The 24,438-nt window shown below is 38.8% G+C and overlaps 2 protein-coding genes and 1 pseudogene across 3 annotated transcripts in view; 2 read left to right on the plus strand and 1 right to left on the minus strand.

The window, feature by feature from the left end:
- Positions 1–1,911, plus strand: part of NUDT15 (nudix hydrolase 15) — a 54,841-nt gene extending 52,930 nt beyond the window's left edge. Inside the window, exon 6 of one of the 2 annotated variants that reach the window (XR_009048997.1) lies at positions 1,172–1,911. The gene's annotated coding sequence lies outside the window, so the exon portion shown is untranslated. The remainder of the gene's footprint in view (positions 1–1,171) is intronic. The other variant, XR_009048998.1, reaches the window with a different exon arrangement.
- Positions 22–24,438, minus strand: MED4 (mediator complex subunit 4). The gene is made up of 7 exons (XM_057707279.1): positions 24,295–24,438; positions 8,404–8,470; positions 6,605–6,775; positions 5,100–5,157; positions 3,920–4,006; positions 2,522–2,653; positions 22–726 (listed from the first exon to the last, which is right to left on the minus strand). Exons 1-7 carry the CDS (start codon positions 24,417–24,419, stop codon positions 554–556), a joined length of 813 nt encoding a protein of 270 aa, XP_057563262.1. The 5' UTR covers positions 24,420–24,438; the 3' UTR covers positions 22–553.
- On the plus strand, positions 21,960–22,398 carry LOC130835643 (40S ribosomal protein S26-like; annotated as a pseudogene).

The raw sequence follows: 24,438 nt of genomic DNA on the forward strand, positions 1-24,438 counted from the left end.
TAATTTTTTTAAAAAGCATACAAAGTACAAACAAAAGTGAGTTTATTTACAAAAAATACAATAATTACAAACAGTACAAATTGAGAAAATTTCTCCTGTTCCTGTGACAGAAGCTAACAGCCTTTACTTTCAAATGAGGGTTTCTGTTCTTCTGAGATAAGATGCACATTCAGTGATCCACTGCCTTTGTTTATGCTTTTTTAAGTAATTCCAGGAGGCCTATTAGTGATATGTACATGGGTCATTTCCCTGAAATCTTATTTCCAGAACTACTATGCACAAGTCCAACACAACTGGAATAGAACAAGGTTAGACAGCACTGAATTGAATAATCTTTTTTTCCAACAGTAAATTTTGATTTTCTCTAAATATTCACCTATGGTTTAGAACTGAAACCATGATGTTTGACTTTAAAAAGAAAGTCCACTGTGATTTTTAATGGGCAGCACAGTTTCACTACAGCCAGTATCACCTGGCTATTTTTACACGTTTGCTGTTTAAGAAACAGAATTCAATAGTATTCAATTTTGTATGCTTTTTGTCATACTTTTTTTTAATCAGAGTCACTACTACTGCTTGAGGAGTCTGTTGACATAACCTCTACATCATCTTCATTTTCTTTGTTATGTCCTGGAGGTTCCAACAAAAAGTCATTACTGTGATTTGGTGGTAACATATTCAGTGCCATATCATTTGACTGCCACGGATACTGTGGAGCAAGGACATCTGGAGAAAAGAAAGAAGCACATACAAGACCATTTCTACTAATAATTTACTTCTTATTCTTTCCTTCATGCAAATAATTTGAAGTAAAATTTCTTAAAGGCTAGAAATCAAAATATACATTTGGCCAAATTAATGATCAAATTTATCAAGGAAAAATGTGATGTTTTAGTATCTAGAATCTATGGTTTTATTTTTTTAAAATCATACTTTCCTATAGTCACTATTCAAAACGTTCACAATTTCAAATCGAATGTCTCATATGTATATGTATTTTATGCACATATAATAATATATAACAGGTCATATATAGTACTTTCTATATATTCTCTCTATATATATTATAAATAGTTAAAGTATACTATATTAATTATTCCAGTTTAAAGTGCCTCTTAAGCTTCAATTCCACTCTTCTCCCTGGACAATGAAAACATTTCTCCTTTGCCAGCAGCCAGAATGTTAAGCTCTGTCAGTAGAGGGCACTGCAGAGACCTACAGGAGGAACAGGCTTCCCGTCCTGGATCCTGCGTTTCCCTCTTGCGGTGCCTGGTTGGTGTGCAGGACATCAGTGGCATCCCAGTTGGGTGACTTCCCAGCAAGTCTCCTGGGGACCCTAGTGGATAATTTCCTACTTGCCAACTCTGGTCAGTGACACCTCATCTAACTTCTCTGCCATCCAACAGGCCAGAGCTACACCTTTTCCACCCAGGGCTGAATATCAGCCTTGGGATGCGGTGGGGAGGAGCCTCTTCTCAGTCAGTCCCTTCCTTGGGTATTTGCCTCATCCTACACATAGTAGCTGCCCCCATATCTGTTATTACTGCATTTTAAAAAATATAGTTCTCTTTACCATCTAGCAGTTAATATCTGGTTACTAACTTAGTAATTCTTTAAATTTTCCTTCATATTGCTGGTGTGGTTTCTGTCTCCTGACTGGACCATGACTGAATATGATACGGTATATCACAATGAGAAAAATGAGAAGATACCAAGGAAAACTAATGCACAGTGAGTTCCCAGTTGGTATCTTAGATAGTTAACAGTGATGTTTACAAAAGCATTTTTAATAACAGGGACAGCCTTACAATGAAATGTTAAGCATAAAAAAGCATTATCTAGAGTATGTTTTTAGCAATGTAAAAAATACAGGGAAAAACATGAAATATGTAAAATATTAAAAGTGATTCCTCAAAAAAGACTGATTTTTTTCCCTTTTTTATGCCTTTTAAAAACCTTAAGATGTTCTACCAGATCAAAACAAAACCAGTCACCTACAAAAGGTAAAAGATGGGGAACATAAAATAAATATAAGAACAGTACAAACCTATATGCGAAATCTGAGGAAGGCTGAAGTTCAGAATGAGCCGAGTCTCACAAAAAAAGATATTCTATTTAGTTATTAAAAGCCCCATAAAAAGTTTTGTTAGTCACTTTGTTAATCTGGGTTTTTTTCCACAAGTGTGTTTACTTGGTATTCTTTAAGCTGAACATACATACATCTTATTCTGTTTACAAAGTATGTTTTATTTAAAAAAGCTATGTCTGAAGCTTAGTTAATGAGAGGCCTAATGCCTGAGGAAACTGGCACGTAAAATCAGTTTATTCTAATTTCATAGCCTACATATAGAACAGTCTTTATAACTAGAGGAAGTAGAGAGTAGGATAAACTGGCAGAGAACCTAGCAACTAAGATCAGTTGTATCCAGACCCTCAAACCTGTTCAAAAGCCAGATCTCTGCCTTCACCATCATTTCTGAAAAAAGCCTTTGTTTGAAAGCATGTTTCTGATTAACGTTACCTGGTAATCTGCCTGCTGCAAGTGCGTCCCCTGGTAGATGACCGTTCACTCCATTAGTGGAAGGATTGTTCATTTGACCCAATAATCCACTTCTCATCTCCAAATCAGTTGGGTATGGTCTCCGTGGGTCACCTAAAAAATAGAGACTGCTTTTAATTCAATCACATATAAAAATAAGCTTGGATGCCTTTTCTGAAATATTGATTTTCTTTGGTTCACTTTGAAAAACTCAAGCCACATTTTCAGTTTTGGAATATGAAGGTCATCTTATCAACTGTTATTAAGAGCATAATATGTTAAAATTTTAAATACATGTATTTTTATTTTCTAGATCATCACAATAATACACAATTCTTTATATGAGAAAAAAGGAAAGTCTGTCATTTTAGCAAACATTCCAAGTGACAAAGCAAGAAAAATATAATCTTGATTCTTCTAACTTAAAACCTTTTCCTAACCAACCTCTTTGATCATGTCATTTAAAGACTAATTCCTAGGGACTTCCCTGATCGTCCAGTGGTTAAGACTCCCAGCTTCTACTGCAACAGGTGTGGGTTCAATCCCAGGTCCAGGAACTAAGATCCCGTGTACGGGGCTGGGGGGGACTAATTCCTGTAACTTTCTAGCGGAGTATCAAGAGCCAATAACGTTCATTTCCAATCATGAAAGAACACTTTTTAGTTCTGGGTTGATGAAAACTTGGCCAGATTTGGATCAATTTTTTGGTAATATTTTCTCACCAACGCCATATTATTTACCCTCCAAAATTGTAGCTACCCTTAGTGTCTCAGGTATGGCAAAATACCACCATCAGGAGTGACTAAAGCTGAGATGACTACCTCCCCCATTCTTCCCAAAAGGCTGCTGTTCTGAGGTCTCTGGCTTACAAATGTTTTATCTGCTGTCAATACATGCTGCAATTTGTTTTTCTCTCTGCTGTTTCTAATTACTACAGCTCTCTGCAGTCCTATGTGTCTGCTGCTGGGTATCCAGTGCTTCATCTTTATCCCTTAAGAGTTGGGACTGTCTGCTTCTCAGGCGGGAACCCTTGTGGAAATCCTAACGGCTCGAAAAAGTTGACTTCTGGCCACTCTGCGTTTTACAGATATATAAATCTATAGCTTTAGAATTATTACATATTATCTTATATTTTAAAAATTAATTTCTTACTTTTTTTTTTAAAGGAAAGAAATACAGTTCCCAGTGGCAACAGCTTTGTAGAAAACAAAACTGATAAAACCCATGGCCTTTGTTATCACTTATAAGACACTAAAGATGTGAAAATATGTAACATGTTTCTAAGGATAAATACATTTTATATTTAAATCTTTTTTCCTATTTTTATGTAATTAATAATTTTCAAAACCACATATATCTAGTAAAAAGAATTATTTTTACCTGGGACCCAGGTCAGTGGGGCACACACCGCATTACTTGCACTAATCCTATGTGCATACTTAATTATTTCTTCTGAGGAGATAGCGCCTGAGAGAGTCAAGAGGAGAGTGTTAACATTTCAGTTAGTAAACATGCAAGTTTCTAAGGGCATACATCATAGATACACTTCATACTTCAAATATATTCATTAGGTGAAACAAAGGACATTAGTAAATAATATGTACAGCATGACCTGGTTTTTATTTTAGAACATATGTCATATGTATTTGTATTGTTCTTGTTGCATATGTATTACAGATCTAAGAGAAATTTGGAAGAATACACACTAAACATTAACAGTAGTTAATCTAAAATAGGAAAAGAGGGAAGTTAGATATAAATCATACCTACAAATCATTAAAAGCAAATAACCAAAGTCTTCATTATAATTCTGACTTTTAGTATGCAAACTAAAAGATCCAAAATGGAAGCCTTTTAAAGAGAGCAGCACAGCACAAGAAGTCATGATGAGCTTCTAAGGCAGGGGTCTCCAACCGGTCTGCTACCTGTCTGCTGTCTGCTAGGAACTGGGCTGCAGAGCAGGAGGTGAGCGGCGGGCGAGCAAGTGAAGCTTCATCCGCTGCTCCCCATCACCCCCCATAGCTCACATTACCGCCTCAACCATGCCCCCCCCCCATTAGTGGAAAAATTGTCTTCCATGAAACCCATCCCTGGTGCCAAAAAGGTTGGGGACTGCTATTCTAGAAGCACCACTAAATGTGCACACATCTCAGAAACCTTATCTAGTACTGACTTCATGGTGTTCTAGTCCCATTCCAGTTGTCCAATGAATGTTCTCGTTCATTCTCCATTCTATCTTTCAAGATCCACCTCATATCCCATTTGCTTCCAGCCCATATTCTCTTATATATTCTCCCAAGAATTTAAAAAACCCATTGTTTTTATTGCACACTTGGGTAATAGCCATAAATTTCTATTACTGCTTCTTATAACCTGAAAGATGATGGGACACCTCCCTCGCAATATCCAGCATAGTGCTGTAACATCGCCGACACTTTACAATGAGAATTTACTGGAAACTTCAACAGCAGCAAATGATTACCAATAATACTCTCGTCAGTTTCTTGAAACCAAAACTTGGATTTTTCAGAAAGTCATTAAGTGTTCCCACAATACTAACCTTTTCTTGCTTTTTCTATTGACTTGAGTTTTTCTTTTGCTTGGTAAACAGCTGTTGCCTAATTTAAACAACATTAAAAAAAGAAATATGGATTATTCAGAACTGTACCATGCCCAGTTTTTGGCTTAATTCACAAAATCATTTATCCCATAGAAACAATATGCAAAATTTGGAAATCGCCACAATTTATTTGTAATACTCTGAAACACCACTTGGGTACCATTTATATCAGTTACAATCATTGAAAAAAGAAACACATTTATGATTCAGTCTCCATTCACAAATCAGTTGTTAGAAACAAAATATAAATTGGATTGTTCACTACCATTTTTTTTGTCTATCACAGGCATGCAGAAAACAGACCATGTACTACCTTAGCCCCAAAGCATCCTATTCTTACATCTAGTTCAAGGATAAAATACCAAAAATATTTTTTTCTAGTTTACAAGATAAATACTTGGATTGACAGTCTCATTCATTTATATATTACCATTACATTACTATTACCTCCATGCTTAATGACTATTATAATGAACTCTACCCACCCTGCCCTGGGCAAAGGCAAACTAAAGGGGAAAATGAACCTAACCTAGTAGTATATGCATCCTCAACCATAACACAGGGGCTAGGAGTATGGAGTCAGAGAGGTCTAAGTTTAAGTTCCATCTCTACTTTCACCTCTTGGGCAAGGTAAGTATTTATTTAAAATCATGGTTTTCGTCTGTAAAAACAGAATAACGGTACTGACCCCATACAATTGTTAAGAAGGCTGAGATAATACATGTAAAGTGCAAAGTACAGAGCCTGGTGCACTAGTACTTAATAACTGTTAGTTGCCATTATCTACATCATGGAATTGAGTTTTTCATAGTCCTTGTGTTCACTGTCTTTTGGAAATCCAATCTAGAGAAGAGCCAGCAATGTCTGGTCCATATGAGAATCAAACTCAGCTCTTCCTGCAATACCACCATATAACAATTACATTAGTGAGTATTTAGTGAAATAACTGAGCAAATAATAGCAAATAAATTGTCTCTTTGAAATAGTAGCCAAGAACAAGAAAGGAAAACTAGAGTCCTTGACATATATCCAAATCCCACCTACTTTAGGATGGAAGACTAAATAAATGTAAATTTTAATCAATTTATAAAATTGGTATATATTTTTACTGATTTCAAAGATAATTCTAAAACAAAGATTTAAACTATTAATAAATGAAACTTTATATTAGGACAGGATAAAAGTAAAACTTCCCATTTCTATTAATTCAATCTTGTGAAATTTTTAAATAATGAAAATATGGTTTAAAAGTAATGCAGACTATCACAAAACAATAATTAAAAGGGGAATGACATAGTCTTTCATCTAACCAAACTGACAATCTGTCACTTTTAGACTTGGAAATTCAAGTTTTCTACCACTTCAAAATTCTGATAATAGATTTATTTTTCAGAAATGCAGTAAATCCTTTTTTACATTAAGAACCAGCCTCTATATCAACTTACCAGTATCTGTTCTGCTTCCTTTAGCTGTTTTTGTAGTTGCTGAATATCACTGTCTCTCTTTTCTACTTCTTTTTCTAAAACTTGCATTTCATGATGGATTTTTCCCTGATTAAGTGCCAATTTCATTAGTTCTTGAAATTCCCCATCTCTATGAATTAACAACTCCAGGACCTGTCAGATAATAGTTGATTAAAGCAGACAACAGAAGACTGAAGAACTACACTGCAACGAAACAAAGAATCCACACGTGAACTGGCTAGTGCATAAAATTTTAATACCTTCAAAGTATTATTTTCTAATCATTGTTAAAAATAAAAAATAGCCTACCTATGATTATTTCAGAAGAGATTAATATCGAGATTTTCTACTTTTTCTAATTATATGCTATTCTTTCATAGAAAATAAAACAAATCTTTCAGAACTAGCAATATGCCAAAATGAGGTTTATTCATTTCTCAGGGAAGGTAAAATTTATTTGAGATGATTTTAGTTAACACCAGGAACTGGACAGACATGTCTCCAAAGATATACAAATGGCCAAAAATACATGAAAAGGTACTCAGCATCACTGATAATCAGGGAAGTGCAAATCAAAACCACAACTGGGTATGACCTTGCACCTGCTAGAACAGCTATCACCAGAAAGACATCGGTGTTGGTGAGAATATGGAGACAAAGAAAACCCTTAGTACACTGTTGGTGGGAATCTAAAATTTGGTGCTACTGTGGAAAACATTCCATTAAGTGTGGGGTTAGTTAAAAAATTAAAACTAGAACTATCATATGATCCAGCAATTCTACTTCGGGGTATTTACCCAAAGGAAATGAAATCATTATTTTTGAAAAGATATGTGCAATCACGTGTTCAGTGCAGTATTATGCACAATAGCCAAGACATGGAAGTAATCTTAAGTACCCATCAATGGATGAGTGGATAAAGAAAATGTGATGTAGATCTATACACACACACATACACACACACGCAAAGGACTATCATTCAGCCACAAGAAAGGAAATCTTGGCATGTGGGATAACATGGATGAACCTTAAGAACATTATATAAAAGGAAGTAAGTCAGACAGAGAAAGACAAACACTATAATCTCCATTATATGTGGAATGTAAGAAAAGCCAAACACATAGAAAAAGAGCTCAGATTGGTGGTTGCAGGGGGAAGGCGGCAAAATGGGTGAAGGTGGTCAAAAGGTACAAACTTCCAGCTATAAGATAAATAAGTTCTGGAAATATAACATACACCATGGTGACTATATTAAGAATAGAGTACTGTAAATTTATAAGTTGCTAAGAGAGTAAATCTCAGCAAGCAAAAAGTTCTTAAAAAATATGCAGAGGAACTAAATAGACATTTTTCCAAAGACATACAAATTGCCAACAGGTACATGAAAAGGTGCCACTTTCCCGGCAATTTTCTTAAAAGTTCTTTATCATAAGAAAATTAGGGACTTCCCTGGCACTTCCACTGCAGGGGGTGCGGGTTGGATCCCTAAAAAACCTTAACCATATGAGGTGATGGATGTTAACCAAACTTACTGTGATAATCATTTTGCAATATGTACATATATCAAATCGTTATGATATATATAATCTTAAACTAATACAATGTTATATGTCAATTATATCTCAATCTTACCTAAATGATGCAAAAAATATCAATTTAAAAACTGCAATTAATAATTTAATAGAATCTGTGCTTCCTGTTCTCACACAAAGTAAATATTAATAGGAAATTGCAGAAATGATTGAGATTTTTTGTTTTTAATTCAAAAAGAAACTGCTTACCTGGTTTTCCTCTCCAGACTGTAACAACTTTTGGTTTCTTGAAATTGCCAGCATTTCTATAAGTTCTCTATAAAACAAAATCAAAGTTTCCAAAGTAAATACAACAGAGGCTCTCTTATCTGATCTCTACCTGACTGCCTTGCTGGATTCATAGAACCCACAGCAAGCTGAGGACTCAGAGCTATTGCCCCACAGGCCACTTTGACCATGGACTTCAGCTCTCACCAGCACAGTGCATTCTCACTGAGATCAGTTGTGTTCATTACCAGACGCATTTATTCAAATTTTACTATTACTATAATTATATAAATTAATACTGCGTATATAAATACAAATGAAGTATGATTCTGAATAGGATAAAATCTTTCTATAAAAACCTAAGCTTGGGGGCTTCCCTGGTAGCACAGTGATTAAGAATCAGCCTGTCAATGCAGGGGACACGGGTTCGAGCCCTGGTCGGGGAAGATCCCACATGACACAGAACAACTAAGCCTGTGAGCCACAACCAATGAGCCCAAGCTCTGCAACTACTGAAGCTCACGTGCCTAGAGTCCATGCTCTGCAACAAGAGAAGCCACTGCAAAGAGAAGCCCGCACACCGCAATGAAGAGTAGCCCCCACTTGCAGCAACTAGAGAAAGCCCACACACAGCAACAAAGACCCAATGCAGCCAATAAAAAAAGAAAAAAAAAACCTCAGCTTGGAAACACCCACTAGAGGTTTGCAAAGGATAACTGTATGGAACCAGGAGAAGTAAAATCAAAAACTCAGCAAGGACTTCCTAGGTGGTGCAGTGGGTAAGAATCTGCCTGCCAATACAGGGGACATGGGTTCGAGCCCTGCTCTGGGAAGATTTCACATGCCACAGAGCAACTACGCCCGTGCGCCACAACTATTGAGCCTGTGCTCTACAGCCCGTGAGCCACAACTATTGAGCCTGTGTGCTGCAACTACTGAAGCCCACACGCCTAGAGCCCGCGCTCTACAAGAGAAGCCACTACAATGAGGAGCCCGCGCACCACAATGAAGAGCCCCCACTTGCAGCAACTAGAGAAAGCCCGTGTGCAGCAATAAAGACCCAACACAGCCAATAAATAAATAAAATAAATTAATTTATTAAAAAAAAAAAAACCTCAGCAAGAGCCTGCCCTAAGACTGCTTGATGAGTGTCCAAATGCTCATTTCACTTTAAAGAAACTTAAGTAGAAAATGCAGACAGTGCATTATGGGTGGTTTATGCAAGAAAAACTCCTACATAAGGGGTCTACAGGCCAAATCCAGCCCATCTGTGGTTTTTGTAAATAACTTTTCTTGGAAGATAGCCACACCCCTTCATTTACATATTGCCTAAGGCTGCTTTCCCACTACAATGGGAGAACTGAGTAGTTGCGACACAGGACTTCTGGCCTGCAAAGTTTTAAATTAACCAAACAGGTATCAGCTAAGAGGGATACTTACACATAATAAATCATATATTTCTACAGTGCTCATTTGTTAACTATGCCAATTTTCCTACATTAAAAATAGTAGAATGACTGGCAAAAATGTGTAGCAGGTAATATTCTACAAGTTTCAAAACTGTTGACAGATGGGACTTAATTCAGAAATTATCCAGGAGAGGACAGCTTCACAAGTAGCTACCTGACACTACTAGTCAGCCCAGGGTTTGTACCTTCTCACTGGCTGCCATGCTATTTTTACCTTCATACTTCCACCTTCCACCTTCCTCTCACTAACCTCAGGCAATTTTTGTGGATGGTGCCAACTGGATTCAACCTTCTCCACTACTACCTCCCTCCCATTCACCATTATGTATGAATTAATTAGCTAATTAATGAAAAAAGTGGATAAGGGAATGAAAAGTCTTTATTCACTCATTCAAATACTTCTTGAGTGCCTATTATGTGCCAGGCACTTTCTAGATGCTTGGGTTATAAAAGTGAACAATGGCAATTAAATTCCAATACAGAAGACAAGAAAATATATAAGTAAGACCAGAGTGACAGGGGTTAGGAAGAAAATTAAGAAGAGTGTTATACCAGAGAGTGTCAGTGAGGTAGTTTGGCTACTTATACTGGGTGGTCAGGGAAGGTTTCTCTATGGGAATATCTTTGAAGTAAAACATGAAGCCATAAGAGAAGCCAGCCAGGAGATGTGGGAGGAAAGAATGCTTTGTAAAAGATACAGCTAGTTCATCGGCCCAAAGATGGGCTGAGGAAATGTGAGCAGAGCACAGCAGGCACCAGGGAGCAGGATACAAAGTGAGGACAAGGAAGTGGGGTAGGGGTAGGGCTGGATTGTGTAGGACCTCGTAGGTCAGGGTACAGGATTAGTATTTCACTCTTAAGTGCATAGAAAAGCTACTGGATTATTTTAAACAGGGAAATGACATGACCTGATTTATGTTTTTAAACAACTGCTGAGCTATCTGGAGAACAGACTGTAAGAGAGCTAAAATGGGAATCAAGTTAGGTGGTTTTTGTAGTGTCCAAGCAAAAGATGACACTGGCTTTGACTAGGTCATCACCACTAGGATTTAGTAACGACAATGGGGAAACATGGACAGATTTAGGATATATTTTGGAGGCAGAGCTGACAGGACTTGCTAATGGATTAAACAGACATTTTATGAAAAAATAGCATGTTATATTAGTTCTTTTCTATATCCCATTAATGAGATGTAGAGAGTTGAGAACCCCTGGCCTAAACAAAAGCTAGTTTCTGTGGGGGGAAAGGGATGGTGCTGAGGGGGTTGGAGTATGGTGGGAGATGCAGAATGACCCTTTTTCTGCCTTTCTTGCCAATCTGAGAATATAAATCAGCAGAAAACCTTACAAGGGCTTGCCTTAGGCAGAGGAGTACAGGAGTACAGGGAGGAAGAGGTCTATAAGATTCAGTGCTCTTCACGAACTGTTTAGGACAAAATGGAAACCTTTGTCCTCCCCAAGGGTGAAGGAGCCTCTGCAATCTCTCTCTGGTTATAGGAGTGGGAGTCCTGTCCTGCTATGGAGGAAGCAGCTGTTTTCCTGGCATGCTAAATTAAAATCCTTCCACATTTCCACACAAATGTAACTTACACAGGGTTGGATCCTATGTTATTTGTGGTACTACACCTCAGGCTGGTGGGGAAACCTCAAGACTCCTATCAATATGGTTTCTGTTCTACAATGAGTTCTCAGTTACAAACAGGTTAAGAAAAACTTTTTAAAACTACAAACTACCTATAGGTTTCTATTTTTTTAATTCCTCCAAAGACTACCTGATAATTCTATCACATCTTACAAAGTATTATAATATACTAAAAGGCTATATAATCAAGTAATAGTAAAAAAAAAAAAAGCCAAATTTTACACCCACTACTTTCTAAAGTCAAGAGGATACAATAATGAGTTTTTCATTTTTTCATTAAAAAATGCAAAGAGAAAAAGTTCATTCAGAGGATAATGACAAACTTCACACATCACAGAATCAGTATCTGTAGCTATGTCTGATTGGGCACATAATGAGACAAAAATCACACTGGAGCAGCCTCATTCTGTGGAGGGGTTCCAATGAGTCTTAGGTGGCAAACCAAAGTGACATCTCTTCCATTACCACCAACAAGCATCTCCAGGATTATGAAACAGACAAATTCTCACTTACCTACTATCACCCAGTCTTCCTTTAGAGATGAACAAATAAAACAATGTGGCAGATATGGCATAAGAAAATCAGAGAAGAAGAAAAACAAATTTCTAAGACAATGGCTATTATCACAGGGGGCAGAGTGCCTCAAGAAAGAAGCAGCCTTTAACCAATCTGTCAACAGATTCCATGAGGACTACAAATTAATTAGAACTCCATGTCTGTGGGCATTCCTGCAGAACGGGAAACTGAAAAACTGCAGCTTCTCTTAGAGGAAGCAAAAGAGAATTCGGCACATCAGGTGATCAAGTACAACTGGAAAGCTGAAGGAGGAAGTTTCAGAAACACCGAGGTTCTTGAGGAAAATTTAAATGATGATTCAAAACTTCAGTGGATAATTACACATCATCAAGCAGAAAATGCTATACTTGATAACCAAGAATCAAATGTAGAGAGGGAGAAATTAGCCAAATCCAGATACAAGAGAATTTAAATTTAGTCTTAAACTTACTATAACTGATAAATTACTTAACTATGCTATCTCAAGCAAAGAGTACATGAATATCAAGTATATGCACTCCTACAGGTACAGACAGCAGCAGGTAAACACACAGCAGATACAGAGCCCACGAGCCAATTAATCTAGAGGCAAGATCTCAGGGTTGACTACTGGATTGTCCAACATCAGAAGACATTCTCAAAGACCGTTATCCCGGATGGGAAGGCTCAGAAACACAGTTCCTGAACTTGGTGGACATGAAATACATACTAGGGTTACTCAGCAAAACAGACAAATTATGTTACAGCAAGTAAAACTGAGAAAAGAAATTTACTGGGCTCCAGAGTAGAAGGGTGAGAAGTAGCAGATCACTGATTACAATAAGGCAAACATTTGAAATTCTCAGACTAAGATGTACTCAGAACAAAAGGCAGCATCCACTACTTCCCAAAGGAGGTGTCACTTCTTCATAAAGTCAACATATTCACAGAAAAATTAATCACCACTATCCTTACCATGTGGTTGGTCAAAATGAACAAATAATAAGGATCATTTTAAATCGACTAATTTCACACTCATCAGTGTCATCAAGATTCCTTAACAAAGATGCTAGAAGCCAATCAAGTATTAGACATGGCTTTCAGGTGAGAAGTCTCCCAAAAGAAGAAAGAGTTCAAGGGAATATTTCAAGCAGAACAAGACCCAGAATTCAAGGAGGTGGAAAAAATTGGCTCATAAAGGAGCAAGGCAGGTATCTTCCAATTAATCGTTAGCTGTTCTGAATCTAATGGAAAACAAATTTGTATCAGAACTACATGGTTACCTATTCAAGGTACTCTGAGGTACTCAGAGACTGACTCTGGCCGATCAATGATTCTAAAAGTACTAGTTTGGTTGAATGCACTGAGGTTTTCAAATGACAGTTGGTCCTATTCAGAAAAGCCACAGGCTAGTCAGCATTTACAGAATTTTAATTTGGTGTTTAATAATTTACACAGAATAAAAACTCAATGTGAACTAAATGAAGCTTTATCTTCAAAGGTAGTTATGTCACAGAAACCAGAAACTTGAATGACTTAACTGAAAGCTTCATATAGTGAAAACTCAGTCTCACTGGGGTCTTTTTACTAAAAAAATCATGCTGGCATTCATCCAATAGGATTAACTAAAGAAGCTGACAAGTTCTTTACCACAAACTATAAAGCCAATCAAGACAAAGAAGGAAATAGCACTTATATTAATCTGTGTAAACATTTACACAGAGGAAATACATTAAGACTGCGGCCTTATACCTATGAGTTTCTTCTACACTATAGTAACTGCTGGCTGACTGGAAATTCCATGTGCCCTTTTTGGCAGTATTTCAATCTAATAGTCTAAACAGTGGATTAAACACTCAAGCTATTTAACTTCTGGTGTCTGTGTTTTTAGATTTTTATTACATCATGTAGTATTGCACTGACCTAGGAATCTGGTAAGAAATGCTTGCTGCGGCAAGGACTAAATTCAGAGCAAAGATAAAATGCTAATTATTGGTAGGTCAGATAAAACAATACAGACATCCCTTGGAGATACTGCAGGTTCAGTTTTCCAGACCACTGCAATGAAGTGAGTATCACGATAAAGCAAGTCACGGTTTAAGGTTTTCCAGTGCATGTAAAAGTTATGTTCACACTCTACTGTAGTCTATTAAGTGTGCATTATGTCTAAAAACAATTAAAGATTTAAAAACAGCATTAAGGTGGAGGAGACAAGATGGTGGAATAGAAGGACCTGAACTCACCTGTGCTCATGAAAACACCAAAATCACAACTAACTGCTGAACAACCATCAACAAAAAAGACTGGAACCTACCAAAAAAGATATTCTACATCCAAAGACAAAGAAGTAGTCACAGCAAGACAGTAGGAGGGGCACATTCATGATACAATAAAATCCCATACCCACCAGCTGGGGGACACATAAACTGGAAAATAACTATATCACAGAGTTTCTCACACAAGAGTGACAGTTCTGAGCCCCATGTCAAGTTCCCCAGTCTGGGGGTCTGGCATTAGGAGGAGGAGCCCCCAGGCAATTGGCTTCAGAGGCCACCAGGGCTTGATTGCAGGAACTCCACAGGACTGGGGGAAACAAAAATTCCCCTCTTGGAAGGTGCACATAAGGTCTTGTGCCCACCAGGACCCAAGGAAAAGGCAGTGGCTTACATAGGAGACTGGGCCAGACCTGCCTGCTGATCTTGGAGGCTCTCCTGGGGAGGCAGGGGGCAGCTATAGCTCATTGTGGGGACAAGGACACTGGTGGCAAGGGTACCAGGGAGTAGTCATTGGCATGAGCTGTCCTGGAGGTGGCCATTTTGACACCAAGACCTGGCCCAACCCAACAGCCTGTACGCTCCAGTGCTGGGATACCTCAGTCCAAACAACCAACAGGGCAGGAACACAGCCCCACCCATCAGCAGACAGGTTGCATAAAGTCATCCTCAGCCCACGGCCATCTCTAAACACATCCCTCGACATGGCCCTGTCCACCAGAGGGACAAGACCCAGCTCCACCCACCAGTGCAGGCAACAGTTCCTCCCACCAGGAAGCTCACACAAGCCTCTAAGACCAGCCTCATCCACCACGGGGGAGACAGCAGAAGAAACGGGAACTACAATCCTTCAGTCTGGAGAATGGAGACTGCAAACACAGAAAGTGAGACAAAATGAGATGCAGAGGAACATGTTTCAGATGAAGGAACAAGATAAAACCCCAGAAGAACAACTAAGTGAACTGGAGATAGGCAGTCTACCTAAAAAAGAATTCAGAGTAATGATAGTAAAGATGATACATGATCTCAGAAAAGGAATGAAGGCACAGACCATGAAATACAAGAAGTTTTGTAACAAAGAGCTAGAAAATATAAAGTACAGAGTTGAACAATACAATAACTGAAATGAAGAATATACTAGAAGGAATCAAGAGCAGAATAAATGAGGCAGAAAAATGTGTAACTGAGTTTGGAAGATAGAATGGTGGAAATCACTGCCATGGAAAAAAAAAAGAATGAAAGCAGTTTAACAGACATCTGGGACAACATTAAACACACCAACATTCGCAATATAGCAGGTCCCAGAAGGAGAAGAGAGAGAGAAAGGGCCTGAAAAAATATGAGGAAGGAAACAGTAACCCAAGTCCAGGAAGCACAGAGTCCCATGGAGGATAAACCCAAGGAGGAACATGCAAGAAAAACCTACAATCAAGAATACTCTACCCAGCAAGGCTCTCATTCAGATTTGATGGAGAAATCAAAAGCTTTACAGAGAAGCAAAAGCTAAGTGAATTCAGCACCACCAGATGAGCTTTATAACAAATGCTAAAGGAACTTCTCTAGGCAGAAAAGAATAGGCTACAACTAGAAACAAGAAAATTACAAATGGGAAAGATCACCAGTAGAGGCAAACATATAGTAAAGGTAGGAAATCATCCACATACAAATGTGATATCAAAACCAGCAATCATGAGGAGAGTACAAATGCAGGATACTGGAAATGCATTTGAAATTAAAAGACCAGCAACTTAAAACAATCTTGTACATACACAGACTGTTATATCAAAACCTCATGGTAACTGCAAACCAAAAATCTACACTAGATATACACACAAAAAAGAAAAAAGGAACCCAAACACAACACTAAAGATAGTCGTCAAATCACAAGAGAACAAAAGAGAAGGGGAAGAAAAAAGACCTACAAAAACAAATCCAGAACAGTTAACAAAATGGCAATAAGGACATACGTATCAGTAATCACCTTAAATGTAAATGGATTAAATGTTCCAACAAAAGACATAATAAACTGGCTGAATGGATCCAAAAACAAGACCCATATATATGCTGTCTATAAGAGACCCACTTCAGATCTAGGGACACATACAAACTGAAAGTCAGGGTACGGAAAAAGCTATTCCATGCAAATGTAAATCAAAAGAAAGCTGGAGTAGCAATATTCATAGCAGATGAAATAGACTTTAAAATAAAGACTGTTATAAGAGACAAAAAGGAACACTACATAATGATCAAGAAATCAACCCAAGAAGATATAACAATTGTAAATATGTATGTGCTGAACATAGGAGCACCTGACTATATAAGGCAAATCCTAACAGCCATAAAAGGAGAAATTGACAGCAACACAATAGTGGAGGGCTTTAACACCCCATTTCTATCAATAGACAGATCATCCAGACAGAAAATCAACAAGGAAACACAAGCCTTAAATGACACATTAGACCAGGTGGCTCAGTTGGTATTTATGAGCATTTTATCTAAAAGCAACAGAATACACATTCTTAACAAGTGCGCATGGAACATTCTCCAGGATACATCACATGCTGAGCCAAAAAGCAAGCCTCAGTAAATTTAAAAAAATTGAAATCATATCAATTGGCATCTTTTCCAACCACACTATGAGATTAGAAATCAACTACAAGAAAAAAACTAAAAAAACCCACAAATATGTGGAGACTAAACAATATGCTACTAAACAACCAATGGATCACTGAAGAAATCAAAGAGGAAATTTAAAAATACCTAGAAACAAATGAAAACGAAAACATGACAATCCAAAACCAATGGGACGCAGCAAAAGCAGTTCTAAGAGGGAAATTTATAGCAATACAATTTTGCCTCAGGAAACAAGAAAAATCTCAAAAAAACAACCTAACCTCACACCTAAAACTAGAAAAAGAACAAACAAAACTCAAAGTTAGTAGAAGGAAATAAATCATAAAGATCAGAGCAGAAAGATGAAACAGAGACAAAGAAAACAACAGCAAAGACTGATGAAACTAAAAGCTGGTTCTTGGAGATGATAAATAAAATTGATAAACCTTTAGCCAGACTCATCAAGAAAAAGAGTGAGAGGGCTCAAATCAATAAAACTAAAAATGAAAAAAAGAAGTTACAACAGACACCACAGAAATACAAAGGATCATAAGAGTATTATAAGCAACTATATGCCAATAAAATGAATCTAGAATAAACGGACAAATTCTTAGAAAGGTACCATCTCCCAAGACTGAACCAGGAAGAAGTAGAAAATATGAACAGATCAATCACAAGTACTGATACTGAAACTGTGATTTAAAACTCCCAACAAACAAAACTCCAGGACCAGATGGCTAAACAGGTGAATTCTATTAAACATTTAGAGAAGAGATAACATCTACCCCACTGAAACTATTTTAAAAAAATTGCAGAGTGGGCTTCCCTGGTGGCACAGTGGTTAAGGATTCACCTGCCAATGCAGGTGAGATCCCATGGTAAGATCCCACATGCTGCGGAGCAACTAAGCCTGTGTGCCACAACTACTGAGCCTATGCTCTAGAGCTCACGAGCCACAACTACTGAGCCCACCTGCCACACCTACTGAAGCCCACACACCTAGAGCCCATGCTCTGCAACAAGAGAAGCCACCACAATGAGAAGCCCATGCACTGCAATGAAGAATAGCCCTCACCCTCTGCAACTACAGAAAGCCTGCGGGCAGCAACAAAGACTCAGTACAGCCAATAAATTAAATAAACAAACAAAGTAAATAAAATAAAAAATTTAAAAAAAAATTGCAGAGGAAGTAACACTCCCACACTCATTCTATGAAGCCACCATCACCCTGATACCAAGACCAGACAAAGACATCACAAAAAAAAAAAAAAGGAAAGAAAATTACAGGCCAATATCACTAATGAACATGGATGCAAAAATTCCCAACAAAATACTAGCAAACCAAATCCAACAATACATTAAAAGGATCATACACCATGATCAAGTGGGATTTATCCCAGGGATGCAAGGATTTTTCAATATCCACAAAATCAGTGTGATACACCACATTAACAAATTGAAGAATAAAAATCATATGATCATCTCAATAGAGGCAGAAAAAGCTTTTGACAAAATTCAACACTCATTTATGATAAAAACTCCAGAAGGTGGGCATAGAGGGAACCTACCTCAACATAATAAAGACCATATATGACAAACCCACAGCTAACATCATACTCAGTGGTGAAAAGGTAAAAGCATTTCCTCTAAGATCAGGAATAAGACAAGGATGTCCACTCTCACCACTTTAATTCAACACAGTTTTGGAAGTCCTAACCACAGCAGTCAGAGAAATAAAAGGAATCCAAATTGGAAAATAAGAAGTAAAACTGTCACTGCAGATGATATACTATACATAGAAATTCTAAAGATGCTACCAGAAAAGTATTAGAGCTCATCAATGAATTCAGTAAAGTTGCAGGATACAAAAATTAATACACAGAAATCTCTTGCATTTCTATACACTAACAATGAAAGATCAGAAAGAGAAATTAAGGAAATAATTCCATTTAGCATTGCATCAAAAAGAATAAAATACCTAGGAATAAATCTACCTAAGGAGACAAAGGACCTGTACTCTGAAAACTATAAGACACTGATGAAAGAAATCGAAGATGACACAGATGGAAAGATACACTATGTTCTTGGATTGGAAGAATCAAGGCAATCTACAGATTCAATGCAATCCCTATCAAATTACCAATTGCATTACTTGCAGATCTAGAACAAAAAAAATCTTGAAATCTGTATGGAAATACAAAAGACCCCAAATAACCAAAGCAATCTTGCAAAAGAAAAACAGAGCTGGAGGAATCAGACTCCCTGATATCAAACTACACTATAAAGCTACAGTAACCAAAACAGTATGGTACTGGCACAAAGACAGATTTATAGATCAATGGAACAGGACAGAAAGCCCAGAAATAACCCCTGCACCTATGGTCAATTAATCTACGTTAAAGGAGGCAAGAATATACAATGGAGAAAAGAAAGTCTCTTCAATAAGTGGTACTGAAAAAACTGGACAGCCACATGTAAAAGAATGAAATTAGAACACTCTCTAACCCCACACTCAAAAATAACCTCAAAATGGATTAAAGACCTAAATGTAAGACTGGACACTATAAACCTCTGAGAGGAAAACATATGCAGAACACTCTCTGAGATAAATCACAGCAAGATCTTTTTTGATCCTCCTCATAAAGTAATGAAAATAAAAACAAATGTAAATAAATGGGACCTAATTAAACTTAAAAGCTTTTGCACAGCAAGGGAAACCATAAACAAAACAAAAAGAACCCACAGAATGGGAGAAAATATTTGCAAACAATGCAACCATCAAGGGGTTAATCTCCAAAATATACACACAGCTCTTGCAGCTCAATATCAAAAAAACCACCCAATCAAAAAACGGGCAGAAGACCTAAACAGACATTTCTCCAAAGAAGGTATACAAGTGGCCAACAGCCATATGAAAAAATGCTCAACATTGCTAATTATTAGAGAAATGCAAATCAAAACTACAATGAGATATCACCTCAAAATGGTCAGAATGGCCATCATCAAAAAGTCTACAAACAATAAATGCTGGAGAGGGTGTGGAGAAAAGAGAACCCACACTGTTGGTGGGAAGGTAAATTCGTACAGTCACTATGGAGAACACTATGGAGGTTCCTTAAAAAACTAAAAATAGATGTGCTCGCTTTGGCAGCACATATACTAAAAATAGAGCTACCATATGATCCAGCAATCCCACTCCTGGGCACATATCCAGACGAAACCATAATTCAAAAAGAAACATGCACCCCAATGTTCATTGCAGCACTATTTACAATAGCCAAGACATGGAAGCACCTAAAGGTCCATTGAAAGATGAATAAATAAAGATATGGTACATATACACAATGGAATATTACTCAGGCATAATAAGGAACGAAACTGAGTCATTTGTAGTAATGTGGATGGACCCAGAGTCTGTCATACAGAGAAGTCAGAAAGAGAAAAACAAATACGGTATATTAACACATATATATGGAATTGAGAAAAACGGTACTGATGAACCTAGTCGCAGGGCAGGAATAGAGACGCAGATGTAGAGAAAGGACTTGTGGACACAGTGGGGGAAGGGGATGGTGGGACGAACTGGGAGAGAAGCATTGACATATATACATTATCATGTATAAAACAGATAGCTAGTGGGAAGCTGCAGTATAGTACAGGGAGATCAACTCGATGCTTGGTGATGACCTAGAGGGGTGGGGTAGGGAGGGTGGGAGGGAGGCTCATGGGGGAGGAGATGTTTGTATACACACAGCTGATTCACTTTGTTGTACAGCAGAAACTAACACAACATTGTAAAGCAATTATAACCCAATAAAGATGAATAAATAAATGAATAAATAAATAAATAGAATAAAATAATGCCATTTGCAGCAACATGGATGGACCTAGAGATTATCATACTAAGGAAGTGTGAAGTAAGTCAGAGAGAGACAAATATATGATATCGCTTATACATGGAATCTAAAAAAAATGATACAAATGAACTTATTTACAAAACAGAAACAGACTTACAGACTTAAAAAACAAATGTAGGATTACCAAAGGGGAAAGGTGGAGCAAGAGGGATAAATTAGGAGGCTGGGATTCACATATACATACTACTATATATAGAACAGATCATCAACCTATTGTATAGCACAGGAAACTTTATACATAATAACCTATGAGAAAAGAATCTGAAAAAGAATACATACATAACAGGGAAGAACCTTTGTATTCTATTACAAGTTAATCACTAAAGAGATGTTGTCTATAAGCTTAAATTGTACATAATGGCCCATCTCTGGGCACCCTGCCTGCCAGGTAATGAGCATTAAGCTAAAATACCTTTGTTTAGCTTACAGGAAATATCCTGACCAGGCCCACTGTGAATGACTGCAATGAGGAAGAAATTAACACATCCCTTGGGGAGGCTGACCTAAATGTTTGACTTTAGTCCCTCCCCTTTGAGAATAAAAGAAGCCTGAATTCTAACTCAGCAAGATGGTTCTTTGGAGCATGAGTCCACCATCTTCCCCGTTTGCTGGCTTTCTGAATAAAGTCGCTATTCCCTGCCCCAGCAACTCATCTCTCGATTTACTGTCCTGTTATGTGGTGAGCAGTACGAACTTGGACTTGGTTACAGATATATATATTGATAATTGAATCACTTTGCTGTACACCTGAAACTAACACAACACTGTAAATCAACTTTACTCCAATATAAAATAAAAATTTTTAAAGTAATAAAATAAAATAAAATAATCATAATAAAATAAAATAAATTTTAAAAAAGAAAGTTTAAAAATATATAAAATAAAAACAACATGAATTTAAAAATAATGCTGTTGGAAAAATGGCACCAACAGACTTGCTTGCCACAGGGTTGCCACAGACCTTCAATTTGTAAACAATGCAGTATCTGCAAAGTGCAATACAGTGTAATAAAACAAGGTATGCCTGTATATTAGACCTATCCTAAAACGTTAAAGAATGCTGACTACAGAAAAGGTGACACGGCTCTTTCGTCTCCTCGCTTCCAAGATGATCAAGAAAAGAAGGAACAATGGTCGTGCCAAAAAGGGCCGCGGCCACGTGCAGCCTATTCGTTGCACCAACTGTGCCTGATGCGTGCCCACGGATAAGGCCATTAAGAAGTTCGTCATTCGGAACATCGTAGAGGCCACAGCCGCCAGGGACATTTCCGAAGCGAATGTTTTCCACGCCTATGTACTGCCCAAGCTGTATGTGAAACTACATTACTGTGTGAGTTGTGCCACTCACAGCAAAGTAGTTAGGAATCGTTCTCGGGAAGCCCGGAAGGACCGAACACCTCCACCCCGATTTAGACCTGCGGGTGCTGCCCCACGAGCTCCACCAAAGCCCATGTAAGGAGCTAAGTCCTTAAAGACTGAAGATATCCTGTTCTCTGAAAAGAAAATAAAATGGAAATTATACTTTAAAAAAAAAAGAAAGAAAGAAAGAAAAGGTGACACGAACTGGATTCTGGAGGATAAAGGAACGATTCATCAAGTTGGAGGTGGAGTAAAAACGCGCTGAAGCTGAGGAAGCTGGCTAGCTTGAGAACGAGGAGCATTCACCGAGGCTGGAATGAAGGGTATGGGAGGGCACAAGGATGTGACAGTAAATAAGGACGACAAAATGGATTAACAGGGGTGGAGAACGGCCTTACTGCACTCTAAATTTGAACTTTACCTCACTGGGCAATGGGAACCTACCAAATATCTTGTAGCGTAAAAGTAATACGAGACGCCTTTTTAAAAAGCTAGCTCTGCTCTTGGGTAATACAGAAGGATAAAGTGCAGAAGCATTAAGGCAAATGAAACTGTTGGGAGACTGCGTTAAGAATTCACCATGACAGTGGGGATGGGAACATTTTCTGAGGAAGAACCAAAACAATTTTCACATCCAAGTGAAGGCACTGGAACTAAGGAACGCTTCAATTTGACAAACTACCGTGAAAGATAGCAGGGTAGTGAGGAGGACGTCCAATTTCATCTCCTACCTCTGCCGTATGACACGATGCACTCCAGCCACCCCAAACTGGCAATTCCACCACCACGTCGTGCGTGCTTGTTCCAGGCCTTTGCATATGCTGTTCCAGCTACGTGCCGCATAGTGGGTCTGCGGGACTCAGTCGCCCCATGCAGTCCTTTCTCCAGGAAGCCTGCCCTGACTACAATGGGGGCAGGCGCTTAGGGCCGGTAACTTCCTACCAAAACAGGCTCTGATGAACCCAGTGAAAGGACAAGAATAAGGATGCAGATGCAGAGAATGGACTGGAGGACACGGGGTTGGGGGGCGGGGGCGGGCGAAGGGGAAGCTGGCATGAAGTGAGAGAACAGTATAGACATATATGAACTACCAACTGTAAAACAGATAGCTATGGGAAGTTGCTGTATAACAAAGGGAGATCAACTCGATGATGGGTGATGCCTTAGAAGACCGGGACGGGGAGGGTGGGGAGGAGTCGCGGGAGGGAGGGGATATGGGGATATGTGTATAAATACAGCTGATTCACTTTGGTGTACCTCATAAGCTGGTACAAGAGTGTAAAGCAATTATATTCCAATAAAGAGCTTAAAAAAATAGAGTTGGGAAGCCAAAAGATGCTCTCATGATAAAAGACCATGGCAGAGCCCAACAGGAAGAAGAAAGACACTCTCATCTCACTTGGAAAGACCTCAGCCAATGAGAGCCTGTCACAACTCAGCCAATGAAAATCCACTCTACCCTAAACTCTGAATTCCTCCAATGGTCTCTTCATTTACTATGGCCCTCCCAATTTCCTTTTCTCCTTTCCTTATCTTGCAAGACTTGCGTGTAGCTAACCATAATTGTAGACTTGTGAAATGCAATTATTTGCTGATTCCAAATAAACCCATTTTTCTGGAGGAAAAAACAAAAAAACAGGCTCCGCGCCACAGTCACTGCTGACACGTATGTCTCTCCCCCTCGACACTAGGCTCCTCCTCGTCGGCATCTAGTCTCCCCCTCAGGACCGTGCCCCAGCGCGCGGCACCCAGGGGAGCTCCTTCTGTGTGTGTCGAGTACCGGTGGACGAAGGAACTCACCCCCGGCCAACTCTAAGGTCCGCTACGCTTCTGACAGTCTGGGGTCCCAGGGTCGCTGTCCCTATCAAAATGTCCCCTAAGGGGGGAATACGCCGTCCGAGTCCCTGAGGGTGGCGCGCCCACGTCCGCGACCCTCGTGCCCCGTCCTCGGGAGCGCGCGCCGCAGCCCCGAGCGCGGCCCTCCCCGCCGAGCCCCGGGAACCAGCCCAAGACAGGCCGGTGGTCCCGAATCAGTCCTCCCGACCCAGCCCCAGCCAGGCCCTCACCTCGACAGGACCTCCAGGTCTTCGAGCGCAGACAGCAGCCGCTCTCGCGTGCTGTTACCGCCCGCCGCTCCGAAGCCACCGCCCGGCCGCTCCTTCTCCTTCTCGGCACTCGAAGACGCCGCCATGCTCCCCACAGGCCAACGT

The sequence above is a fragment of the Hippopotamus amphibius genome, chromosome 14 (assembly GCF_030028045.1).
Source record: "Hippopotamus amphibius kiboko isolate mHipAmp2 chromosome 14, mHipAmp2.hap2, whole genome shotgun sequence".
In the NCBI taxonomy this organism is placed as follows: domain Eukaryota; kingdom Metazoa; phylum Chordata; class Mammalia; order Artiodactyla; family Hippopotamidae; genus Hippopotamus; species Hippopotamus amphibius.

Coding starts and splice junctions, on each gene's coding strand:
- MED4 (XM_057707279.1), bottom strand. CDS start 24,419: ATGGCGGCGTCTTCGAGTGCCGAGAAGGAGAAGGAGCGGCCGGGCGGT. Junction 2,654..3,919: donor CCCACTGACCTGGGTCCCAG/GTAAAAATAATT, acceptor TCTATTTTTTAG/GTGACCCACGGAGACCATAC. Junction 727..2,521: donor TGCAGCAGGCAGATTACCAG/GTAACGTTAATC, acceptor TCTTTTCTCCAG/ATGTCCTTGCTCCACAGTAT.